The 24,549-nt window shown below is 29.8% G+C and overlaps 1 protein-coding gene across 1 annotated transcript in view; it reads right to left on the bottom strand.

Annotated features, from left to right (window-relative positions):
* The window catches only part of LOC142322052 (SID1 transmembrane family member 2-like), a 97,807-nt gene that overhangs the window by 36,108 nt on the left and 37,150 nt on the right, over positions 1-24,549 (bottom strand). Inside the window, exons 6-9 of the mRNA XM_075360673.1 lie at positions 15,174-15,400; positions 6,858-6,946; positions 4,897-4,990; positions 1,135-1,282 (exon numbers count right to left, since the gene is read on the bottom strand). Coding sequence (XP_075216788.1) covers positions 1,135-1,282; positions 4,897-4,990; positions 6,858-6,946; positions 15,174-15,400 — 558 coding nt within the window. The remainder of the gene's footprint in view (positions 1-1,134; positions 1,283-4,896; positions 4,991-6,857; positions 6,947-15,173; positions 15,401-24,549) is intronic.

Here is a 24,549-nt window from a genome sequence, read left to right as displayed (position 1 = left end):
CACATTAATCAGTCATTGTAATCTGCCATCTAACACAGAAGAAAGAATAAATATTGCTGTGGACGCATAGATTATTGGTCTGTATATTACCATGCTGTCACAATATGTAGCAGCCTGACTCAACTTACAAAGAAACTTTGTCACTTTTTTCAATATGCTACATTCATTTATATGAAAACCAAAGTCAATAACAATTTTTCCAGCCTTTTTTTACATCCTTATTTACTAGTTCTAGGATAACACAACCTTTTAATTAATTATTAATTCAAGAGTAGCCTTGAATTATTAATATCCTTTTATATTTTCTACAGGATACTGGCCAATAAAATGAAAATGAGAATTTTGAAAAGTAAAACTTCAGTAAGACTGAACTGACAACCTTCCATAACATGAATCTGAACTCAAAACCAGAGGCTATCATTCTGCCATGGAGTCTTAAAAAAAGTGAGAATACAGGTATTAAAAAACAAACTTTTTTGTTACAAATTGTAAGAGTTCCTTGACCTCATGATCAACTTTCATGAAAAGTACAGGAAAAGTTAGCTACCTTTTTTCTTTATTACTTGCTGGAAAAATCTCTGATAACCTTTATCATATTTATTGCACATATATATTAATTAATTAAGTAAAGAAGAAGCTTTAAATTTTAAATTTAAAACCTGAATTAATTTTTTGTGATCAGAGATGAGATAGATGACTTTAAATTACATTTAAGACTATAACTGTTTTTCAATTTTTCACATCACAGAAAACTAGAATAGGAAATGAAAATATACAGAAAAATTCTGCTATGATTATGTTTACAGTGTACAGTTTGTATGTAACCATCAATGCAGAGCTGCATGCTAAATATTATACTGCTGCTAATTATAAGTCTAGTGTAGAATTTTAACAAATCACACTACCGAATAGAATATAACATGGAAAAAATCTCAAATTAACAGAACTGTACACATACTGCAAAATCATTGTTGATATAACAGATAAAATTCTTATCTTTATCAATTTCACACTAATGATGTATATTAAATCATTAGTTCAACTTGATAAATGTTTAGTAATTCTACTTTACCACACTCGTAAACTAAATACAATATCATTATATCTAATAATAAGTTATTAAAAAATGCTTACTTTTTGATATGTAAAAACAAGCTGAATGACTGGTAATGAATAGAATATTGCTATTGTTAAAAGATTCCAAAAATATAAATTTGATTTAGCTCTTAAAACCTCATGAGCTTCTTTTGATAAATCATAAACGCACAATATTCTCTGCCTCCTGTAAATCAGTAAAGTAAATTTATTTTTGTTACTAATTATTTAAAGAAAAAAATATTAAAGCAATATTGGGAATACAAACAAGTTGATTCTAAAGTGAAATTAATGCACAATTAACAAAGACTTTTAAGATGGCATCCTATGAAAATTAAGCCAATTTCAGATAAGAGAAATGTTTTTTGTCTAAAAACTCTTTAGAAAAACTTAATTTTTGAAAATTAGAAAATAAAAATAATTTTAGATTAAAAATGTATGTTTTACTTAATGAATTAAAAAAAAAAAATTACATTATTATAACATCTATAGGCAGGAATGATCATGCTACACAAACACTGGCTTTCCTGGAAAATCCATTTTTATATAATTAGTTTTCTCATTATGGAGAGCATTGTCGGCAACAAATTTGTTTGTGTCTACTTCTGTCTTCCTTGGGATAATAGGCCCTCAGAAAATGAGTACAGCTGATGTGCTCACATTCCTGCAAGTTCTTGAAGTGCTGGGAGATGGAATGGGACCACTAAGGTAATCCCCAACAGCTGAACAGGATTTATATAAGTTGAAAACCAGAACATTGAAATGCAATAATCAATGCGTACAAAAAAATGCATTTAGAAGCAGTAACTGTAGTACACACAACCCAAGTTTTTTGTACCTTGTAGCATTTTTTTGCAGTAAAATATAACAGGAAAGTATTTTATCTGCATTATCAATACCTCTCACGCACTTATTATACTTCATTGTGACTTCTGATCTTGAATCGACTTGACATCAGATGTTTCAACCGCAAACTCTAAAAATTAAGTGAAAATAACAAAAACATCCATTTTATTCTTCTATCTCTTTACATTAATATCTTCCTGTGTTCATTTTTAAACTAATTTACTTTTATTAAATTTTCATTATATCACTGGACTTATTCTTTCCTATAAATAACTGTACCAGTGATATACATCTACTGATCAAGATCAGCAACAATAGTTGCTGATCTGACAATAGTATTGTAAAAACTGTCCACATAAATTGGTAGGGAAATGGAAGCAGTTTCAATGTATAACAATCACTATGCCAGGATGTTTGCAAATTAGCTACTTTTCTTTGAGGTTCTGCAAAAAAATTTATTGCTTTTCAATATGGCGGAAAATATAAGTTAATATATAATACACAAAACAATTACTATTATTATCATTACATACTGTTATTATTTTATACAAGACAAAAAGTTTACAGTGGCGAACAAATTAATCCGAACACAGTATTTTCAATAGAAAATGTTATTTTTAAAAGAAAAAATGTTTAATACTTAAACTTACTCAAATTTAATAGTTTATATGTCTTCCTTTGTTTCTGATTATCTCATTAGTCCTCTTTGGCATTGATTCCACTAGGGTGAGCAATGATTTTTGATTTCTTCATCTCAAAACCAAACCTGTATCACTGAACTAATGTCAGTTTTTGTGCTACAATTAATTTTCCCAAGTCTTCTTTTTAGTATGGCCCAAAAATTTTCAATGGGATTCAGGTCGGAGGAGTTCCATGGGCACAAGAGCACTCAAATTTTTTGGGTTTTGAAGAACTCTTTTTGCTTTCTTCGACGTGTGATATGGTGCAAGGTCTGTTGGAAAATGAGTTCTGGATTCTTCTGCATAAGTGGGACTATTTTTCTTTGGCAAATGTTAATATATTAATCCGATTTCAACATCCCACCCACAGGCATAAGTGCTCCTTAATCCGATTTCAACATCCCACCCACAGGCATAAGTGCTCCTGGCCCTTCATGTGTAAAAAAACATTATGTTCCTTTGCCCATTGAAGTCTTTTTGTCTTCATAACCTGTGTCAGTAACTGCTTCTTTTTACGTTTCTGAGTTTCCCACTGCCAACAATTTTCTACGAACTGTCATATCAGAAACATTAGTCCCACTGGCTCTCAAGTCCCTATTAAAGTCAACAACTGACAATCGTGGATTCATTTTTCTTTTTCTTATTAGTAATCGATCCTGTGTAGGTTGTTTTCTTTTTCCATCCACATTTTCCTTTTCTCTTTGGAGAGACGGATCCTGTTTCCCAAAACTTTTTCACGATTTCATTTACAGTACCTAACTCCAGACTACACTAACTGGCAATTTTTTACTGCTTTCATGGGGTTATATTCATTGTATTAACTAGAAGCGAATAACAAACTTATAACAGAAACTCACAAGGTCACCAAAACCTAATAGGTACAAAAACCACTAATTCTGAAACACCAAATAGTAAGCAGTCTGCCACAGAATGAAAATTCCCTACAATAGAAAAAAAATTTCCTCTGTTCGGATTAATTTGTTCGCTACTGAACATAATGCAAGTAGTGAGTGGAATTAAAGTTTTGAATTATACTAGGTAGCTCTATTTTAATACAAACAGTTTAGAACTGAACTGTAAGAAAAACCCTAAAAAAAAATATACAACCATTGAATAAATTGTTTGATGACAAACATAAGTCAAGTACAATGTTACATGTAAGGTAACGCAGAAAAAACAGACACTTTCAAAATGGAGTGGGATTTTATTTTACAATGATATTTTTATTATATAATTTGAAAAAGCAAATTTGATTGATTTTGTTATCTATGTTTAAAAATTGTGTGCTTCATACGTTCTCTTCCTTCCATATCTATGGATTCTTATAAATGATGTACAAAAATGATTATAACACTTAATATCAGGTGGTGTGATACTATTAATTTCATAGTACTTTTCCTCTTTCAGTTCATTTATCGTGCAACAGAGAAAAACTTGACTTTTGAGGAATCCTCATAGGAGAAACGTCTGAGAGATCTGGATAACCAGTTGGCCATAAAATATTTCTGAAATGTGAGTTAAAACAACCTGGAAAATAGGTTATGCAAATAATTAAGTTCTGTTGAACAGTGTGGCTCATAGTGCCATCTTGTTGGAACCATAGTTATTGACAATTCTTTATTTCTTTAAAGTGATGGGGGGGGGGGGGTTCCTTCAATTGTTGCACACTGTGAAGCAGTACAGTTTCAACTTCAAATTCTATAGGACATGTCTGCGGTGACCTGTTGCCATAGTTTTCTGGTAGATTTCCAAAGCCTACAAAGCATCACTTTGGAAATGTGTGCATGAAGTTCAAGAGTGTGGAAGATGGTGCCCTATTTTTTGGTGCATTTACAACAGAACGTATTTGGTGCCATTTCTTCACAAATTGCTGAATGCTTTGTTTAGCTGGGACAGGACGATTAGGAAAATGCTTTATGGAATAACTCATGTGGGTTTCCTTCAAAGAATCAGTTCTTATGTGTTCCACCTCCTCGATCTCAGCAGACAACTGATGGTCAGAGCATAGAAGGGAGGGCGGGCATTTCTAATGTAGGAATGTACATTCCCTTTGTTCAAATTTTCCATGCCAATGTCCTTTGCATGAACTTATGATTTTAATGTTCTATTTCAATATTCTGGTGGGGATACTTTTTTGTAGCCCCGAAAATTTGTAAAATAATTTATTTTTACAAAACACTAATAGGACAATGAAGAATATCTTTTAAAATTTAATTTTAAGTAAAAAGAACTATTAATTTTTACTGCAGTAAAAAAAAATAAAAATAAAACTTACACAGCTTCTCTGTAAAATGCAGTACTTCCACTACTACTCCCCTGATCATGAATGTAGCAAGCCTCGTTTACTGAAGGATTACTGGAATGATTATCTGGAACAAAGTGAATAATTTAACAACTGAAAAAATGAAAAACATAATGAAAATAATGATGTTTGATTCAAAAGAATTTTGTGATTAAATTTAAAACTTTGCAACAGAAATGAATTTGCAATCTCATACACATATTACAATTTGTACAATCCTTTCCACTTTTTAAGTATTCTTTACTTTGTAGGATATTAAAAGTTATATCCTTTTGAAGGATATTTTATAGCTTATAATTTCTTTCAAAGGAATATAAAGAATATAAGATATTATAAAACTTATATTCTTTAAAGAATAGAAGTTAAATATTACGTTTTTAGCAAATCCTACTCCAAATCATTTTGTATCCTTTTCAGTTAATCTTATAAATCCTTGAAAATAAATTTTAGTAAATAAATCACAAAAGAAAATAAACTATAACTTTTGGAATCACCTCAACTAACATAAGGAATATTTAAATATCCACTAATAAAACATGGTTTTATTGAAAAACTTTCTTCAGAGAAAGGTAAAACACTTAGTATTATTAAAAATGTCTAGACCACAATGTTCCCCTTCAATTAACAAAAACTTACAATATTGAAAAAGGTTTTTCTTCAAAAGGCTTTTTGCTTTCAGGTCAGTAAAAATCACAATTGTATCAAATAAAATAAATTTGGACTTCCTTACTTCTCCAGTCCTGATTTAACTAATAAAAACCAAAGTATTGGCGTTTTCATGCTAGGAAATTTTAAGATTCATAAATATTTTTATCTGTTAATTAAGAATGAAACAATAACTATATATAAATAAGTACCATGCAAATGTATATTAGTTTTTTGTTGCAGTTAGATAAAATACAGAAATATTTTTAATTATTCTGCATTTAATTAAAACTGAAAGTTGAACTCTTTCAGAAAGTAAAGAAATTATGTTTAACAAATTTCTGCTTAGAACAGATGAAATACCATATTAATAAAAAATAAAAATGGTAAAACATTAACATACTGATAATACCAGTTACATGAAAATATTTTTACAATAAAAAATTGAATAAAGATTTACCTTTTCTTTTTACTGTAAGAGAATTTTCAACAACCACATTTTCTTTTTTTGGTGCACTATTGCCATATCACACAATTTTATAAAGAAAACCACATCTCTGAATATGGAGATTTTAATGAATTTTTTCCCAGTACCACATGATACAATGAAGAAAGAAATGCTACTTTTTTAACAATGTCACAGAAGTAAACAAAGAATGAAGATAGATGTAGTAACAATATCTTTACTATGGGAAAGTTTTGTTGCTACAATGTCCTCTAGAACAACTATGACCTCTGTCTACTCAACATTGCAAAAATATATTTTAACAGCCATTAGTAAGTTTTCAATTTAAAACTTAAACCAGACAGGTCATCATACAATTAGAATCAATTTCAATAGTTGCTTTGTCAAAATTATATTGTTAACTACACTTTTATGAAGTAAAATCTGGGTCTCTAATTCTAATCATTTTGTAAATCTTAATTTCATTGAAATTTTATTTGCATTTAAATTCTAAAATACTCTACTCTAAATTTACAATAGACGGATCAAACAAATAAAATTCTAAAAATATCCTGTACATAAAAATCCATTAAGATAACAATTAACGAAATTAAATCAGTTAATTAATTATGAATTATTTAATAATGAAAGAGTGCCACTACAACTTAACATTTGATGTTTAAGTATTTAAAACGTTTACATTTAATTAACCTTAAAAAAAATTACACAAAGTAAATAAAATTAAGAAAATAGAAACAGGGGGAAATAATTAAATTTTGATGAAATCCACTCACTGAAAATAAAAACAGTTAACATTATACATTTTTTTTAAGTCATCACTTACTTTTGGCTGTAAATGCAACATCTGTCTCATCAGGGGAATATATACTTCTAACGCTGGCCTCATCTTCAAATGTTATTCCTCCACTTTTTCTGATGGAAATTAAAGAAAAACATCTTATTCAAATATAATTAATAAATAAATTGACAGACAAGAAATACCTTCATTTAATATAACAAAACAAAAAACTTCAAACATAATTTCCAGGAAATACATTTATTACCAAATCTTTTGCAATGACTCACAAGTTGTTTAGGCAAATAATTATTTTTTTTATCTAAGTTTAAAAATATCCTTTTACTTACTAAAACACATCAGTGGATATGTACATTGAATATCTCTTTACTGCGTAAAAATGCTATTAAAAGCACTAAAATACATTCTTTTAATAATTTGTCATTTAAATTGTGTTCTGTTTTTGAAATTTTGAATTTATTATGAATTTTTATGTCAATTTTGCTGTCCAGTACTGGAATGATTTAATCTTTAAAATTTAGTATTTTCCTTTGTTCTATTTCATTGTTGCAAACTCTTACTTGTATTTTTATTATGTTTTTAATTAAATAATCATCTTCGAATCGGAACTGGTGGTTCATCATTTTACATTTTTGTTTACAATTATAGATGTAATATTTCTCGAGTATATTAATTTTTTTATCATTAATACATACTTCCAAAATCTCCAAATTATTTTTTCAGTCAGTAATAAATACTATGCTTGCATTCTAAAAAATGTTCAGCTACATTAGATGTATCACTTTTTTGTTTTTGTATGCTATGTAATGTATAGTAAATGGTTTTTTAACTCACAATGTTTTTTTTTTCATGTTAGTCCTCAAATCTTGCATCCTTATCTAACATACTTCCTGACATTACCGCTTGATTAAATTTTGTACAGTTATTAAGTTCGAGTGACGATACAATATATCACCATTACGTTTGCAAACATCCTCCCATACGGGAGTAAATTAAGGGTGTGGGTGTAAAAAAATTGCACAACAAAATTGGTTATATGTGGTAGTTTTTGGGATTGCAGATGAAAATTTAATAGCCGTGACATAAAGCAAGTTTTAAAAAATTTTTGTAATATTATTTATAAATGATCTATTGGTTTTACCAATACAAATATTATTACATTCGTTGCACTTAATTTTGTATATTCCACTCTATTATTTGTTTAACTGTTATCTAAACAATGTGATTATTTGGTTCATATGCTTTTTATATATATATTTATTTTCATGTACATTAATAATCTTTTCTATTATTTTATTTGTGTAATTATACTTAAGGTATAAACTATTATTAATCTTTGTGTTATTTTTTTCTGTTGTATTTTAGTATAATTATCTGGGCATTTTCTATTCTGCTTTTTATCAATTTTTCTATCATTTCATCATCAAAACCATTAAATATTACTATTTGTTTTATTCCATATATTTCTTTTTTGAACTTATTTTTATTCTTTTATATAATGAAGAGCTTGCTCTAATTAATTGGTTTTAATTAATTGTTTTTTTGTAACCATGGGTGGTCAGAATTTAAATGTATTGTAATATTACTTGTTGTGGGTTTTCTATGAACTGATGTTTCTATTATATTGTTTATGTTTAGCAAGTATGACTTTATGGATATGTACTGCACTACTTTGTAGATTAAACTTTCATTTGATAATTTTCCTGCTACATAAAGTTTCTTTTTCATTTAATAGAAGACAATTTTTAATTCTATATGGAACTCTATGGGCAATTCCATCTTAAACTCTATGCAAAAAATGGAATCAAAACACATTTGTCAAGCTTAAACTTTCATTCAATCATTTTCCTACTACATGAAGTTTCTTTTATATTTCAATAAGTCATTAAGATATAAGTCATTTTTTCAACATATGCCTAAACATACTTATGTTGAGCTAATGTTTTTGCAAAAAACTATATACTAGATCTCAACGAAAGAGATGTGATGAACAAAATGTATCATGACTTATTTTTAAATAGCATTCTTAACAGTTTTAATAGTATTCATAATATTTTTCCCCTTTTTTTTATTGAATTCATCCTGTAGAATTTGTTGTAAGATAAAAACAATGTTTTGTATTAAAATGGGATCCCGATAGAAAAAATGGAATTGACCAACTAACCTACATCTTACTCACTTTATTTTCAATTGAAAATACAGGACTTTGACTGTATTTGAACGTCTGCCAAAAGAGATTGAAGCATCTAAAAAATATAATTTTATCCAACTATTCTAAGAGTTTTTTTTTAATGAATTTCTGTTTTTCAAGTGAGTATTTACTAGTGGTTCAAGTGAGCATACATGAACTATGCAATCTGAAGTTAGCAGAGGTAACAAAATTGGTGTCAGCTCAGAGCAGATGTCATATGTTAGAATGATTTGAATCTAATCTTTTCTCAGCTTTATAAGTTAGATTGGTAAATGAAATAATAAAATATATATATAAGATTTTTAAAGATATACTGTAATACAAAAACTTTACATGTCTAAGCAGCTTAATTATTTCCAAATTAGAGTATAACTTACTCTGAAAGCTTGACAGAATGTGTTTTGATTTCATTTTTTGCACAGTGTTGAAGATGAAATTGTCCACAGAGTTCCATGTAGAATTAATAAAAATTTCTTATACTGAAATGAAAAAGAAACTTTATGTAGTAGGCAAATTATCGAATGTAGGTTTAATCCACAAAGTGGTGCAGACCATAAAGTCATACTAGCTCCTTAATAATCTTTTTTGCAAAAAAAAAAAAGAAGAAAAGAATGATCACTAATTTTGAAAATAAATTTGGAAAAAATTTTTTTTTTTTTTAAAGCATGATTGTTAAGCGTGAACAGTGTTCAATATAAATATTACATAAATCATGAAAAATACTTGACGGGATAAGTTTAGATTTCATCTTTTGTATAAAGTTGAAGATGAAATTGTTCACAGAGTTTCATGTAGAATTAATAAAAATGATCTTATACTGAAATAGAAAATAAGCTTTATGTAGTAGACAAATTGTCAAATGAAAGTATGATCCGCTATGTAGTGAAAATATTATACAACTAATATATTATGAAAAATACTTGACAGGATGTGGTTTTTTTTATCAGTGTTGTATTTGAAGGTGAATTGCAAATAAATTATTAAATTTTGCGGAGCATCATCAGTTTGAGGTAAAATATACTCAACCACAGAAAGATGACAATACCATATATTGTTGTATGGAAGTTTTATTTACATAAATACTATGGAAATACAGTTATTAATATAGCTAGCTATAAATACAGCTGTTCACAGCTCGATTTTCATGTTTTATGTTATATTAGTAATTGAGAGGTATAAGCTTTTTTTCCTTTTTTTCCTCTTTCATGTATAATACAAATATCATCTGATCAGCTGATGATCAATTGGATCATTTGCAAGTCTGAAGTCTGAATATTGTAATTACTGCAGGACTTTGATGCACTCCAATAAAAAATAAGAAAGCTAATCGAAAGGCAATTCTGCACAAACTATTATATTTTTTATTTAGGATTCTTGAACACAATTCACATATCTATCTTTCTTTTCCTGTTTCGCCTCTGGAAGCACCACAAGGTATTACTTCAGAGGATGATATTACTTCAGAGGATGATAGTGCCTTTTCTAGGATTTGAACCTTAGAACTCTTGACTTCTAAATCAGCTGATTTGCAATGATGAGTTCACCACTAGACCAACCCAGTGGGCTACAATTCATATATCCAAAATCATTCTTATTTATTTAAAAAAATGAATTTGAAGGTACAGAAGGTGTTGAAAAACCCTACTTTAAAGATTAAATAGGTAGCATCGCTGCCTCTCTGCGTCTGTCTCTGCCTCTGTCAAATTGTCATACTTGCCAGAATGGGTGCTAGTGCCGCCCCTGGATTTCAATTTCAATATCTAAAAAATGAACTTTTCTGTTATTTTCTATTTCATATGTAAATTTAAAATCTTATTGTAATTGTTTAGTTTATTTAAAATGATCATTATTTATAATTGGGTTATATATGACTAAAATATTATCTGTGTACTTTATCATCTACATACTTTATCCATAACAATATATGGTGTGTATTTGATAAGCCATGAACTATTTTCAAAATCGTGTATAAATATTCGAGACATAATAGCAAATATAGGTGATCCCACTGATAGATAAGCCCTCTGTTTGTGAATAACACTTATTCTCATATTAAAAGTGGTTTTTAAAGACAAATATTTCTTATAATAATTATTAATATGTTGGTGTATTCTGGGATTTCATGTAATCCATTCTTTATTATTTCTATTGCATTGTCAATTAGTATATTAGGGTACATATTAGCAATATCATAACTTACGATTTTCGTGTTATAATTAATTTTAATAGAATTTAATTTATTTATGATTTTATAACCATTTTTTATGTTATGTAAGATTCATTTTTATTCCAATATTTTAGCTATGAAATATGCAGGTGCTATTTTAAAATTAATTAAAGGTTTCATAGGATTATTTATTTTATGTAATCTTGGTAGCCCAGCGAGTTTTGTGGGTGATATACATAAACACATGCGTGCGCGCGCACATGCACACACACACACAAGTGAATTGTTTTTAGAATGCAATGCAAAACAATTAAACAAAGGAGAGCAGGGTAAGATAAATATTGTGACAAGCATATAATTTTTAAAAACATGATATGCTTGTTACTTAACTTAATCTATCAATACACCTAAATGAAATACACCTATTACTGAAATACACCTATTAATGAAAACCTAATAAAGAAGGAAGTTAGAATAAATAAATCTATGTATACATCAATAATAAATAAATAAATAATAATAATAATACATTTTTGTGTAATCATAATAACAGCAAAACAAATATTATTCTGTTCCTTTAGATCATTGAGTTTCTTAATATCTGAATTATAACACCATAAATTTCTGTTAAATTTATTGGAAAACTACTAAATTATGCAAGCATAAAAATTATGGTTTTTAGACTCCTAAAGAGTCTAGCAGAGTATTTACTTCAAGAACAAGATTAAAAAGTAAGGAGCTAAAGACCAATTTTAAATAGCATTAATTTTTTATTTATTTATAACTTTTTATTATTTACAATAAGTATTACAAATATGACCTTATTTTTTAATTAGTTTAATCTTCCATAATTTTCCACAAACAATTTTTTAGATTTTTTTTAAACAAAGATGAGCCTATAGGTTTTTTGTATTATAAGGTTAAACATTCGTGATAATTACTGAATATTTTATCCAATTTTTGTAGATTAAAAGTATACATACATTAATAGTATGTTAAGGGTACATACTTACCCTTATGTATTACATAAGGGTAAGTATACCCTTAACAAATTTTAATGTAGTTTGTTACTTTGATGTTTTAGCTATGTTTTGAAAAAATTATTTATTTTCTGAGATGAAATGATTTGTATAGTGGTAATTTCTAAAAGGTATATGACTATGTTTAGGTAATTTTTGTTTCTAATAATAGCTATCTCATAATTCCACAGTTGGCTGAAACTACTTCCTTGAACCAAAAAGTAATAACTCATGATTACTTGGATAGATAGATAGATAGATAGATGTTCATCATCTATCTACTTACATACACATGTATGTTTCATTTATAACAAATTTTAATTTATTTATATTATGTTTTTGTTGCTTCATTTTGATAAACTTTTAACTGTAGTTATTATATTTCATATCTATTTATTTATTATCTATTCATCATAAATGATAAAAGTTACAAGAATTCTCCTTAATAATATAGTTATTTTAATTATTTTAGCTGCAGTTCACAGAGTGATACCGACAATGAAGTTGATTCTAACTTTGAAGACTATAATATGTCAGAAGGTAAAGGTGATAAGGCTAAGCAATTGCCACCGTGTTACCCAGTAAATAGAAATTTTCTTCCTGACCATCTCCTCTTCTTCATTTTTTATCAAAAATGAAGAAGAGGCCAATTCTTCTCCAATTGATAAAAAATAAATAACAAAATCACATACTGCACAACAATTATTATTAGTCTCAACCCTGGTCACAAGTAACACAAATTCTATCAATTTCAAATGAAAAAAGTTGTGAAATTACTTGTTAGAAATAAAAACTTTTACGAATCACTGTAAATCTTTTTCTCCTTTATATTTAATACTTACATGTCTTTTTTTATTTATACAATGAAAAAATAATGTCTTGAAGGTTACTAGCAACTGACCACATTTGAGGTGATTTTTCAACTGGACTTTGAGAATACGATATTTTTCATTTGATAGTTTTGCATTATCTGCAAGTTAAAAATTATATAACACAAATCTCATAATTATTCTGTAGCCATTTAACCTGATTCCCAACCATTAAATATTCATAATGAATAAATTCTAAATTTCCTCGATCTGAAAATTAATTTTGTTCCCATGTAAAAATGAACTGAATCTTATTGAAAAGAAAACTGGCTACAGCCTTCAAATCTTTTATAATAATCTAAGCAAATTTGAAAGTTCAATCAATTACAATAAGAGTTAAAATTATTGTAAGCATATTTCTATAGATACCTGAAATCGGTGACTGATGGCTGTTGAGGAAGTTTTTCCACTACTTCTCTGTTTTCTACTATTAATACTTTTTAACTATAATATGTACAATACAAGGTGTGTGAGAAAAGTAATGAGATTGGTAACACTGCGAGCGATCTGGCAACGCTGCATCTATCGGTATGTGCTAAACTGGTTTGTTCATCCCTTCCATATGCTCAGTACGAGTTTCAACTCCGTTTGGCCAACACATTATTTTTGACAGCGCCATCAGGGAAGTTGTGTTTTTGTTGTGTTATGAAAATGGAGCATCAGAATTTAGAGCAAAGTTGTGCAATCAAGTTTTGTGTTAAACTTGGGGAATCCACAAGTGTGACCTTTGAAAAGTTGAAACAGGCCTACGGGGAACATTGCTTACCAAGAGCACAAGTTTTCTGCTGGCGCAAATCATTTCTGGAAGGCCGAGAACACGTTGAAGATCAACTTCGCTCAGGGAGACCTTCAACTTCAAAATCTGACGAAAAAGTCAAGTGTGTGAGGGTTCTTGTGAGATCAGACCGTCGTTTAACAATAAGGATAATGACTGAACAGTTAAATTTAAACACTTTCACTGTACATCAAATTTTGACAGACGATTTGGATATGCGAAATTGGTGCTGAAAAACCTCACGACGGAACAGAAGGACAATCGAAGAAATGTGTGCGTTGATCTTCTTCAGAGGATTGACAATGACCAAGAATTCTTCAATCGTGTGATCACAGGTGATGAATCCTGGATATTTGAGTATGATCCTGAAACAAAGCGGCAAAGCGAAGAGTGGCACACTCCATCATCTCCTCGACCGAAAAAATATCAAATGAGCAAATCAAAGATCAAAACCATGCTGATTTGCTTTTTTGACAGTAGGGGTATCGTGCATAAAGAATTTGTTCCTCCAGGATAAACTGTCAACAAAGTGTTTTACAAAGATGTCCTTGAAAGGAAAGCAATGATTTGCGTGAGACCAGACATTGCAGATGTCAAGATTATTGTCATGATGCTGCATCATGACAATGCCCCGGTGTCACACAGGGAATTTTTGCACTCAAAACGCATTCCTACGGTTCCTCAACCCCCCCTCCTATTCACCTGATTTGATTCCTTGTGACTTTTTCCTTTTTCCGAAATTGAAACATGTCTTAAAAGGATATCATTTTGGAACTCTGGAAAACATTGAAAAAAATAAAAACTTTGGTAAGTAAAAAGTCAGCCTCATTACTTTTCTCACACACCTCGTAAGTACTCAATAAAGTTAATACTGTAAGTCTAAAATGATGGTAGTACCCTGATAAAATATTATGTATTACAGGTGGTACCTTAGTTCAAACATATTTGCAATTTACGCCTCACAATTTTTCTGTCAAACTAAATTTTATGTATTTCTAGTGAATGTGAAATAAATTATTAACTGTGAAGTGCTATGTACAAAGGACACCTGCCAGGTTCTTCTCATCAATCAATGAGCAAGGGCTAACTGCGGGAATGGCTATAAAATTGAAACAGAAATTTCATGAAAAACTATTGCATGTACATCATTCCACTTTATAGCAAGGAATCTTGCTGCAAATTTTCACAACAAAAAAAAAGGAAATTGTTAAAAACCACAGAATTTTCAGTCTAAATGATAAAACATAGTCGACTGGAGTAGAATGGGTTTCAATTTAATTTATTAGTTTTATAACTGAATTCTTTATTAATATTAAACTTACCTTGAGCAGTAAATAAGAAGAAAAAGAGCTGTTAAGTATGTAAATGAAAATACAGAAACAACAGCTACTACAGCAAAAAGATAATCTTGATATGTTATATTACGAGTAACAGAGAATGATATAGTTTTATTTCTAATCAGATCAGCACCGCTTAGATGTCCAGTACAATCTTTATCATCTGCATGAACAACAAAAATAACAAACAACCTCTGGGGGAATGCTTCTCTCTGTTAATCACAAAAAAAAAACAATATTTTAAAGTTGCTGTTACATCTTATAAGGTTTTCCTATTAAATTTACATTAATACAAATTTAAAATAAGATTCAATTTGTTTGTTTGAGCAGGACAATTACCAAGAATTATAGTAGATAAGTTCTACGATTGTAAACTAAAAGTGGTGCTAATGCACCACTTCGAATCTCTCCTCTGAAAGTATACGGATAAAACATCAATCAAATGAGAACAAGTGAAATCACATTTAATAAATAGTTCCCATAGATCATTAAGTTAAACAATACTTGGTGCTGCAGTTTCTCTGATGTAGTTTGTGTTAGTCTGACAGTCAGATAGACATGGTGTTTTTGTTTGCAGTTAGATCACACCACCATAAATTCAAGATTTCATATCACAAATTTATTGTGATAGTTACAGTTATATAAAACAGGACCAAAAAATCCCAACTGTTGAGCTGGAAGGAAAAGAAACATATTTCTATTTCCTTCCTAAATAAAATTATTCCCTATCAATCTCAGAATATCCAATAGCCATCGTGATCGTGTATGTTGAGTGCTGTAACTGAATGGTTGTAAGTAACTTGATTTGTGACTTACAAGTCAGTCCTGAAAATTATACAGCCATTCTTAAGAATAACAGATATCAGAAATGTTAGGCTTATTAGGGAAAGTAAAAAGTGAAGCAGTTTCTTGCTACTTTATCATTGAACAGAATATACTGCAGCATATCAGCATGCCAAGCACATCAATCTTTAGATGACATATGTGACTTAAGTTGCTATTACTCTTTACACCAAAGGGAATGGTAGTACAGTGGGAATTAAATATCATTATTCCATCATCATGGTGATATATAATGTAATGTAATTTTCTGTATCACTTAAATTAAAAAAAAATAAATAAATATATATGATTGAGGGTTGTCTGAAAAGTTTTGAGCCTCAACATGAAGATGACAGCACTCATCAATAAAAGTTAAGGAATGTATTCGCACATGCGTTGAAAGGCACTCACTAAAATTTCAGCCATTTTGGACGTTCAATTGCCGTTTGATAATCGGTTGAGTAAGCGTTTAAGGTACATAATTGTCAGTATTTTTGTGAAAATGAAAAAATAAAATGCTGTGATTAAATACATGCATTTGAAAGGCAATACGACTATGCAAATTAAAACCAAGTTGAACGCTGTTTACAGGGACTCTGTCCCATCATTTGCCACCAAGAAAGGATGGGCAACTAAACTTAAACGTGATCATACCAGTGTGGTTGATGAACGTTTGGGACGACCAAAAACTGCAACCATCAGCAATATCATCGAAAAAGTTCACCAAATGGTACTGGACGACCAACGAATTAAGTTTAGAGAGATAGCAGAGGTTATGAGCATATCGAAAGAACATGTTTGTCATATTTTAACTGAAGAATTGGATATGTGTAAGCTACCCGCATGATGGGTGTAGGATTTGCTCACTTGGGACCAAAAAACATTCAAATGAACATTTTCAAGGCCCTGCTGGAACAGTTTAAGCAAAACTAGTCAGATTTTTTGAATTGATTCATAACTGTAGATGAAATGTGGATCCACCACTACACTCCAAGATGAAACAACAGTCAAAACAGTAGAGTGCAAAGGGTGAAGCTGCTCTGAAAAAGGTGAAAATGGTTCCATTGTTTCCTAACCTTAAAGTTTTGCTTGGAGGAAAGAGATTTTCATTGGACGAGGAGGTTATCGCATACATAAACACCTACTTTGCGGAGAAAGATGCCAGCTACTATTTGGAAGGGTTAAAGAGGTTAGAACATTGCTGTAAAAAGTGTATCGACTTGAAAGGAGACTTTATTAAAAAAATAAAACTATATTTGACAGAAAAAATACATCTTTCTATGTTAGATTCAAAACTTTTCAGACAACCCTTGTATACTGAATGTATCAAAAAAGTCGTGGGACTTTCATAACCTATTCTACTTAAGTACTGGAAAAAGTTCATATAAACAATGTCAAATTTTATTTAGAAACAGTAAATTACTACATTTGTCAGAAAAGTAATTATTTATGTAAATAAATCCAAATTTGTTTTTGGGGATATCAAAATTTACTGTTAAAAAAATAAAAATGGAAATTACAAAACATAAATAGATAAATAAAAATAAACTATATAATAATTTTATTTATTAATGATGGAATTATAATAAATTATTTGAAAAATTATTATTTCAAAGTTGGCAATAAAGTAACAACAGCTAATCAACAATGCACAAAACTGTATGGGTGTTTAAATCATTCTGTAAGGTACATTAAGTATGTAGGGTACTGTGTGTCATTAGCGACAGCTTTCTTTGAATTTTAGTTTGTTCGTGATCGGTTTGCCGTTGAAGTAATGTCATACTTATTTAGAGCAGAGGAATGCGCTGATATGGTATTCATTTTGGGTGTGTAAAATGGTAATGCTACAGCTGCTGTAGTAGAATATGAAAAAGTTTTCCAAATCTCAGGATTCCTGATCCTGAAACAATTAGCGAGACTTTATGCAATCTTCGAGAAACAGGTTCACTACATAGTGAAGTATTCATACCACTATGAACAATCTGTCCATCATGACACTGTTATTGATGAAATTACACAGGTCATCAAAAAAAATAAATAATTTGGAACTGAGATAACAGTAGGTGAATTAGAATATACTTTTTATGCTGAATCTTAAAATTAAATGAGATTTTCATCACCTTCAGAATTTTAGTTATGACCCGTTAAGATATTGAGCAATTTCTTAAATAGAATACAAAAATAAAATAATAATTACAACTAAAATTCCTTCCTTTATTTTGCAGAAATTTGCTTATTTTAATTTCTTTTTTCTTGTTTTCCTTTTGTGTTCAGTGAGGTCTTCTCTTTTTATCATCCAGCAGTAGTCACTCATACATTCATCCCATCTGCCTTGATAACGCTGTTCCATCTGCAATATATCTTTGTGGAACCTTTATTCTTGTTTGTCACTGATGTCACCCAATTTTAAAGGGAAAAAGTCCAAATGAGAATGTAAAAAATGAATTTTCAATGACATTCTGCAGCCTAAATTTTTGTAGTTCACTAAGAGTTTATTTATAAGCTGATCATGGTTTTCAGCTTTTTTGTCTCCAAGAAAACCAGTAATGATATCTTTGAATGACTTCCGTGCTGCTAGTTCTTTAGGATTCAGTTTGCTGTCAAATATATTTTCACGAATTAATTTTTGTTATTTGTAGCCCACAAATAACAAAATATTCCATTCCTTCTTTTAATCTGGCTTCATTTAATTGAAAAAAAAACCTCAGCTGAATATTTAAAACCAATCTCTATCTTTATCTAATGCTTTTAAAAAATTCTTCATCATGCCTAGTTTTGTGAAGAGGTGGTAAAATAATATGATCTGCTTTGACAAGGGGAACATTGACAATATTTTCCTTTCCTGGGGTAAACCGATTTCTTTTTGACCAGTCTTTAACTGCGTAGTGTTTATCTGTAGCCAAAATATCCCACAAACACAAGAAACATATATACAGGGTCCAGCATATAAATCTGCCGATTTTGTAGTAATTGTTATGTTGGCACCACTGTCAATGAGAAGGCGGGAGTGTTGTACATCGACAGGTCTATTCATGCTATTTCAGTAGCCAGTATGTCGTGGACTGATGAAAAACAAGCGTTTGTGATTGAAGCCTATTTTTAAAAAAAATAATGACTCTGTTATTGTAACACAGTGTTTATTTCGCAGACATTTCAATTTAAATCAACACATGTCTGTTCCTAGTAGGAATACGATATTGTTGTGGGTGAAGAATTTTAGGAGCACATCGTCTGCTTTAAAAATGAAACCAACAGGATGAAAACGCCTGAAAACATTAATCCTATAAGGTTAGCTGTTATGTGGTCTCCACGACATTCAGCAGCGAGGCATGCTGCTGCGCTAGCTATTTCTGATCGAAGTGTATGACGAATTCTTCATGCCGACCGGAAATTCCATCCATATAAGATGATGTTAGTGCAGCAACTTAATGCAAATGATTGGGCGTCTCGCAAAGCAGCTTGCGAGGTCATCCTCAAAAATGTCCACCAGGATGCCATTATTCTTTTAAGTGATGAGGCACACTTTCATCTGTCAGGATTTGTGAATTAACAAAATTACCGTTATTGGGCTCTGCATAATCCACGGCAAATTCTTGAAAAACCACTTCACAGTCAATATGTTACAGTGTGGTGTGCGCTTTCAACGTTAAAAGTTAAAGTTGGGCATAATTGGCCCATATTTTTTTGAGGAGTTAAATCGCAGAGTAACAGTAACATCTCATCGATATGTAAACATGTTGAATGAATTTCTGTGACCAAAACTGAATGACTTTCAAGGACATGAAATTTGGTTTCAACAGGATGGTGCCACCGCCCATACGGCGAGAATTGCAATGGATGTTCTGCGAGAAACCTTTCCTGGACGTTTGTGATTTCCCGATTTGGCGACATTCCTTGACCAGCATGTTCACCTGATCTGGCTGTTTGTGATTTTTTTCTGTGGGGGTATCTCAAACATAAAGTCTTCAGTAGTCGACCACAGTAAATTGCAGAACTCAAGGAAGCCATTCAACGAGAAATTGAAGCAGTTCTACAAGTGATGATTGAACGAGCAAACATTTGGACCACATAATATTCAAATAAAAAAAAATCTATGTAAGTAATTCACTATAAATTGCAAAAATTGATCTTTAATTTGACATATTAAATGTTTTAATAGTACGAAACAGAGTTTAATTATTATCCTTCAAAAATCGTCAGGTTTATATACCGGACCCTGTACCTTGTAAAGCCACTCTGGAGGCTAAGAAGAAGCCCATCACTTTCAGGTCAGCAATGATTCACCATAAGTGTTCATCACACCTAGCTTTTAAAATTTTTGACATATTCATATGTTTCTTTTATTCCTACAGCATGCACTACCGATATAGAAAAAAACTTATTCAAGTTATGCAACAACACTGCCTTTAAGCTTCTTTTTGATGAGTCTACAAATAAACACCAATCATGAATAACACATTCAATGTCCAGTTCAGACATTAGCCCCTTAACATTATAGCAGGAACAAATTATACCATCTCTTCTAAAGTATTTCAGTACATTTTGTTTCGATTTCTATATACTGAAATTTTAGTATCCTTGTTTAATAAATTTCATTCTTTAAAACATGAACCTAGGAGTTCTGCATGTTGTTTTGACAGATACCAGTCATGAATTAGGTCGGTCGGTTCTGCTTGTGTGATGAGGTGAGGTTCAGTATTTGATTCTTTTGGAATGTAATTAATATCTACTGAAGTTAAGGATTCATCGGTTGAGCCCTCTGGAGAATCAGAAATTTCTTTACAAGAAGTTGAAGCAAACGGAATTGGTAAATCAACACCATAAAGTACTGGTCTCATAGCTGAACAAATATTTGGGTATGCAATACTACTTTTATTGTTTTCATTGAAACCAGTAGTAACATTTGTTAAGCAAAAATAGCAGCCATCATAACGGTTAGTAAGCTCTTGCCAAATCATAGATACACCAAAAGACAAATGCTCTTTTTTTTCCTTTTAACTACTGGGTTAGTTTAACATAGCACTTGGTGCATTGTAAATGTGGAACCCAGGATTTGTCTTCTTCTCCCAAGGGACAGTTAAAATAATGTTTGTAAGCAGTTTTCAGCAGATTTGATACTGGTTTTTGTTGACTTTTCATGATGAATTCTCTGCAAATGTAACAGAAAATGTTTGGAGAATTTTTACAAGCCCAATTTTTATTCATTGTAAAATTCAAAATATTTTAATGTATGAAAGTAAACTGAAATACTTACTTACTTAAAATACTTTATAAAATTGTTTCATCATGGAGTGCAATAAAATACAGCACGAATTACACATGCGTGCGTGTGTGCGCACTCACACTTTAATAAATCTTGTAGTTCAATAAAATAATAGCAAAAGTTGTTCTGTCATAAAAATCTTTCACTAAATTTATGGCATCACTTATGAAATAATCTTTATAATATGTGTATGATAAAAGCACTTCCACAACTAAATAACACAAGTCATACCAAGAGCTGAACTTATACTAAAGAAAATTTCAACATGTTGAATTACTCATTACTTGACTCAATGGCATGTCTTTCTCGACATGAAATGACATCATTCGACTGTTATGTATCATATATAGGTCTACAGTATGCATAACAATATAAATCAAATGTGAATAAGCAAACACGCAGGCGTAAAATACTATATAAAAAACTTACTCCCTTTTCAGTTCCAAATTTTATGTTGACCAGTGTTATTATCGATGCAATTTAGCACAGTCTAGACATCAGTATATGTCTTTCTAAGTGGATCACAGTTTTGCATTCAATGGATTGGAAAACACTTAAACAAAGCAAGTTTTATCTTTATCATAAACAGCCAGTTCAACATCTAAACCCAGAAGACAGTCTGTTTTGCTTGGAGTTCTGCAGTTAGTAGAATGCAAATCAATAATTCTACAAGTAAATTTTTTTTACTGATGAGGCAAATTTCACTCGGGATGGCATCAACTTACATAATTAGCATACATGGGCAAAAGTAGATCATCATGAAATGGTGGAAAGCAATTTTCAACACCGTTTTAGAGTCAATGTATGGTGCAGCCTTCTTCACAATCAGCGGTTTGGACCGTTCATATTACCTGTCCGCTTAAATGGTGAGGTCTACTTGCACTTTCTTCAGAATAGATGAACAAAATAAATATGAAATAATGGATGAAGCCTTTACTTGAAAATCCATCATAACAAAGAGAAAATTAAAACAAAAAATGTTTTTTGATAAAATGATTAAAAAAATGACAGCTGTTTCAGTACACTACCTTCCTTGAAAGAAAACAAAAGCTAAAAGTATGATAGCTACTTTATGTATTTTACCTCGTTTTGTTTTATGTATTTACTTTTTTCTTTGTATCGTTATTTTTTCCTTTTCATTTTCTTTTTGTTAAATATAATTTAAATTAGTAACAGGCAGTAACATAAGATTTTTTTTCAGTATCTACGTTTACCAATATTGTTGTAAACATTAACAAAACACTATAAAAAACAAATAAAAATTTAACACAGTATAGAACAAAAGAGTTTTTTTACTCATTTGTAAAGCAAGATTTTCAAAATTTTGTTGTTTAGTTTTCAATAAAAACTGAAATTTAAAAATATTATTTTTAATTTATTGACTTAATTACATCAATTTTCTCAGAATTAAATTAAACATTTTTCATACTAAAATAAGAAATAAAACCTTAAATAAAATAGATTTACGCCAAACTTAACATTGCATAATTTTTTTTTTTAGTTTTACAAAACTTTTATCAGAAAATATTGAATATACAGTTATTGAAGCCATTTTTTTCTTTTTCAATTTTTTATGAACGATTGCATATTATACCACAAATTTTGCTCAATAATGTGTGTCTGTGTGTGTGTGTATATGTGTATCATTGACCTTAACAATAATCTGAATAAAATGTTTTCCACGCTAACTGGAAAATAGAGTGTTTCCAGATATATGTTAAACTTTTTTCATTACTTAACAATGAGAGGAATATGCTTAAAGTATACAGAAACTACCTGAAATATTCTATGTGTGTTTAAATATACATATATTATTTTACTTTTTACCTTTGAAGAGAACTTCAAACACTAGAGAAAGAATTGAAATCCAGCTTCATGAACTTCTTTATAGAATAAATTCCCATTGATCACCATAAAAAAATTTTGAAATTAACCAACGCATTCCCATATTTCTCAAAAAATCATAGTTAATATGAAAAAAAAGATTCATTTATCAATGAAAACACAGAATTCTCTTAAAGCCATGTATTCTCTTAGATGCTTTCAACTTTTAAGAGTTGGTTGCTGTCTTCATTTAAATTATCACATGATTAAAATATACTAGCCACATCATTTAAATAAGAGAAAATAATTAACTACAAAAGAAAAGTTTTTTTTTGTATTTATGTATCTGTTTTATGTATCTAGGTGTTTGTTTTAAAATTCATTTCAAACAAAATACTTTTTAGAAAGATTAATATAATAATTTCAGAAGAGGTTGGCAGCACCTAATTGTTTTTGATTTGATCTCAATATTGTTTTGCACAAATAATTGTAATATTTATAACTAATTACATTAAATGTAGCATATTATTTTATTTTAAGTTGGGTTGCATTTCAAAACAAATACCCTGTAATCACAAATACAATATATAAGACAGATTTGTACAAAATTTCCTTAACTCACCTAGCCTCTCTATTTCAAGATTTGAACCTTCTAAAAAAAAAAGTAATCATAACAAAACAAGATAAGAAAAATTTATATACAAAACATGGTGCATTATATCAAACAGAATAATGTTTGAACAAAAACCACAAGTTTTATTTATATCAGATCCAAAATGCAAACAAAAATTCTCTTCAAAATATATAATTAAAGAAATCAATTTTTTATGTATATAAGCATTTCATAAATATAACCTTATGAAAATGTGTAAGATATCTTAAATCTATGTATAATTAACAAGCACACCCTCACACCTGAAATGTCTGACCCAATCAGGTTTATAATTCTTCAATTTAAATGATGACCTAGTGTTTTTTTCTTACATTGGTCTACTTTTGATGTATTCTTTGCAATTTTACAGCCAGAAAAAATAAATTCTTTGATATCCTACATACGAGTACTATCTTTGACCACGCAAACACAGTCCTAACCTTTGTTCTTTCTAATCACTTTTATTTGTAATAATTTATTTTTAATTTTAAATTAATTTTTTGATACATTCAAACTGCTCATGAATTTTTGCCAATCACTTCTAGTTTACGGATTGGAATGCAATTAAATTCGTCCTTAAAAATACAAAATATTAAATAAGACAAAACTTGAAAAATTAGACCCGTCACTTAAAATAAACCTTTTAAAACACGCCCGATTAGAATCATCCAGCAGCAAGGGACTCTGTCCAGGTTCTGCGATCCGTAGGGAGAAATAAACTCCCGCCAACTTTGCATTCCTTCTAGTTTAAGCCAAAAGAAAACTCTCTCAGTGAATCTTAAAATCATTCTTGTATAACT

This window comes from Lycorma delicatula, chromosome 3 (genome assembly GCF_047948215.1).
Source record: "Lycorma delicatula isolate Av1 chromosome 3, ASM4794821v1, whole genome shotgun sequence".
Taxonomy (NCBI): domain Eukaryota; kingdom Metazoa; phylum Arthropoda; class Insecta; order Hemiptera; family Fulgoridae; genus Lycorma; species Lycorma delicatula.
Note: the sequence above shows the minus strand (reverse complement) of the source record. Positions and strands in the feature narration are given on the sequence as shown.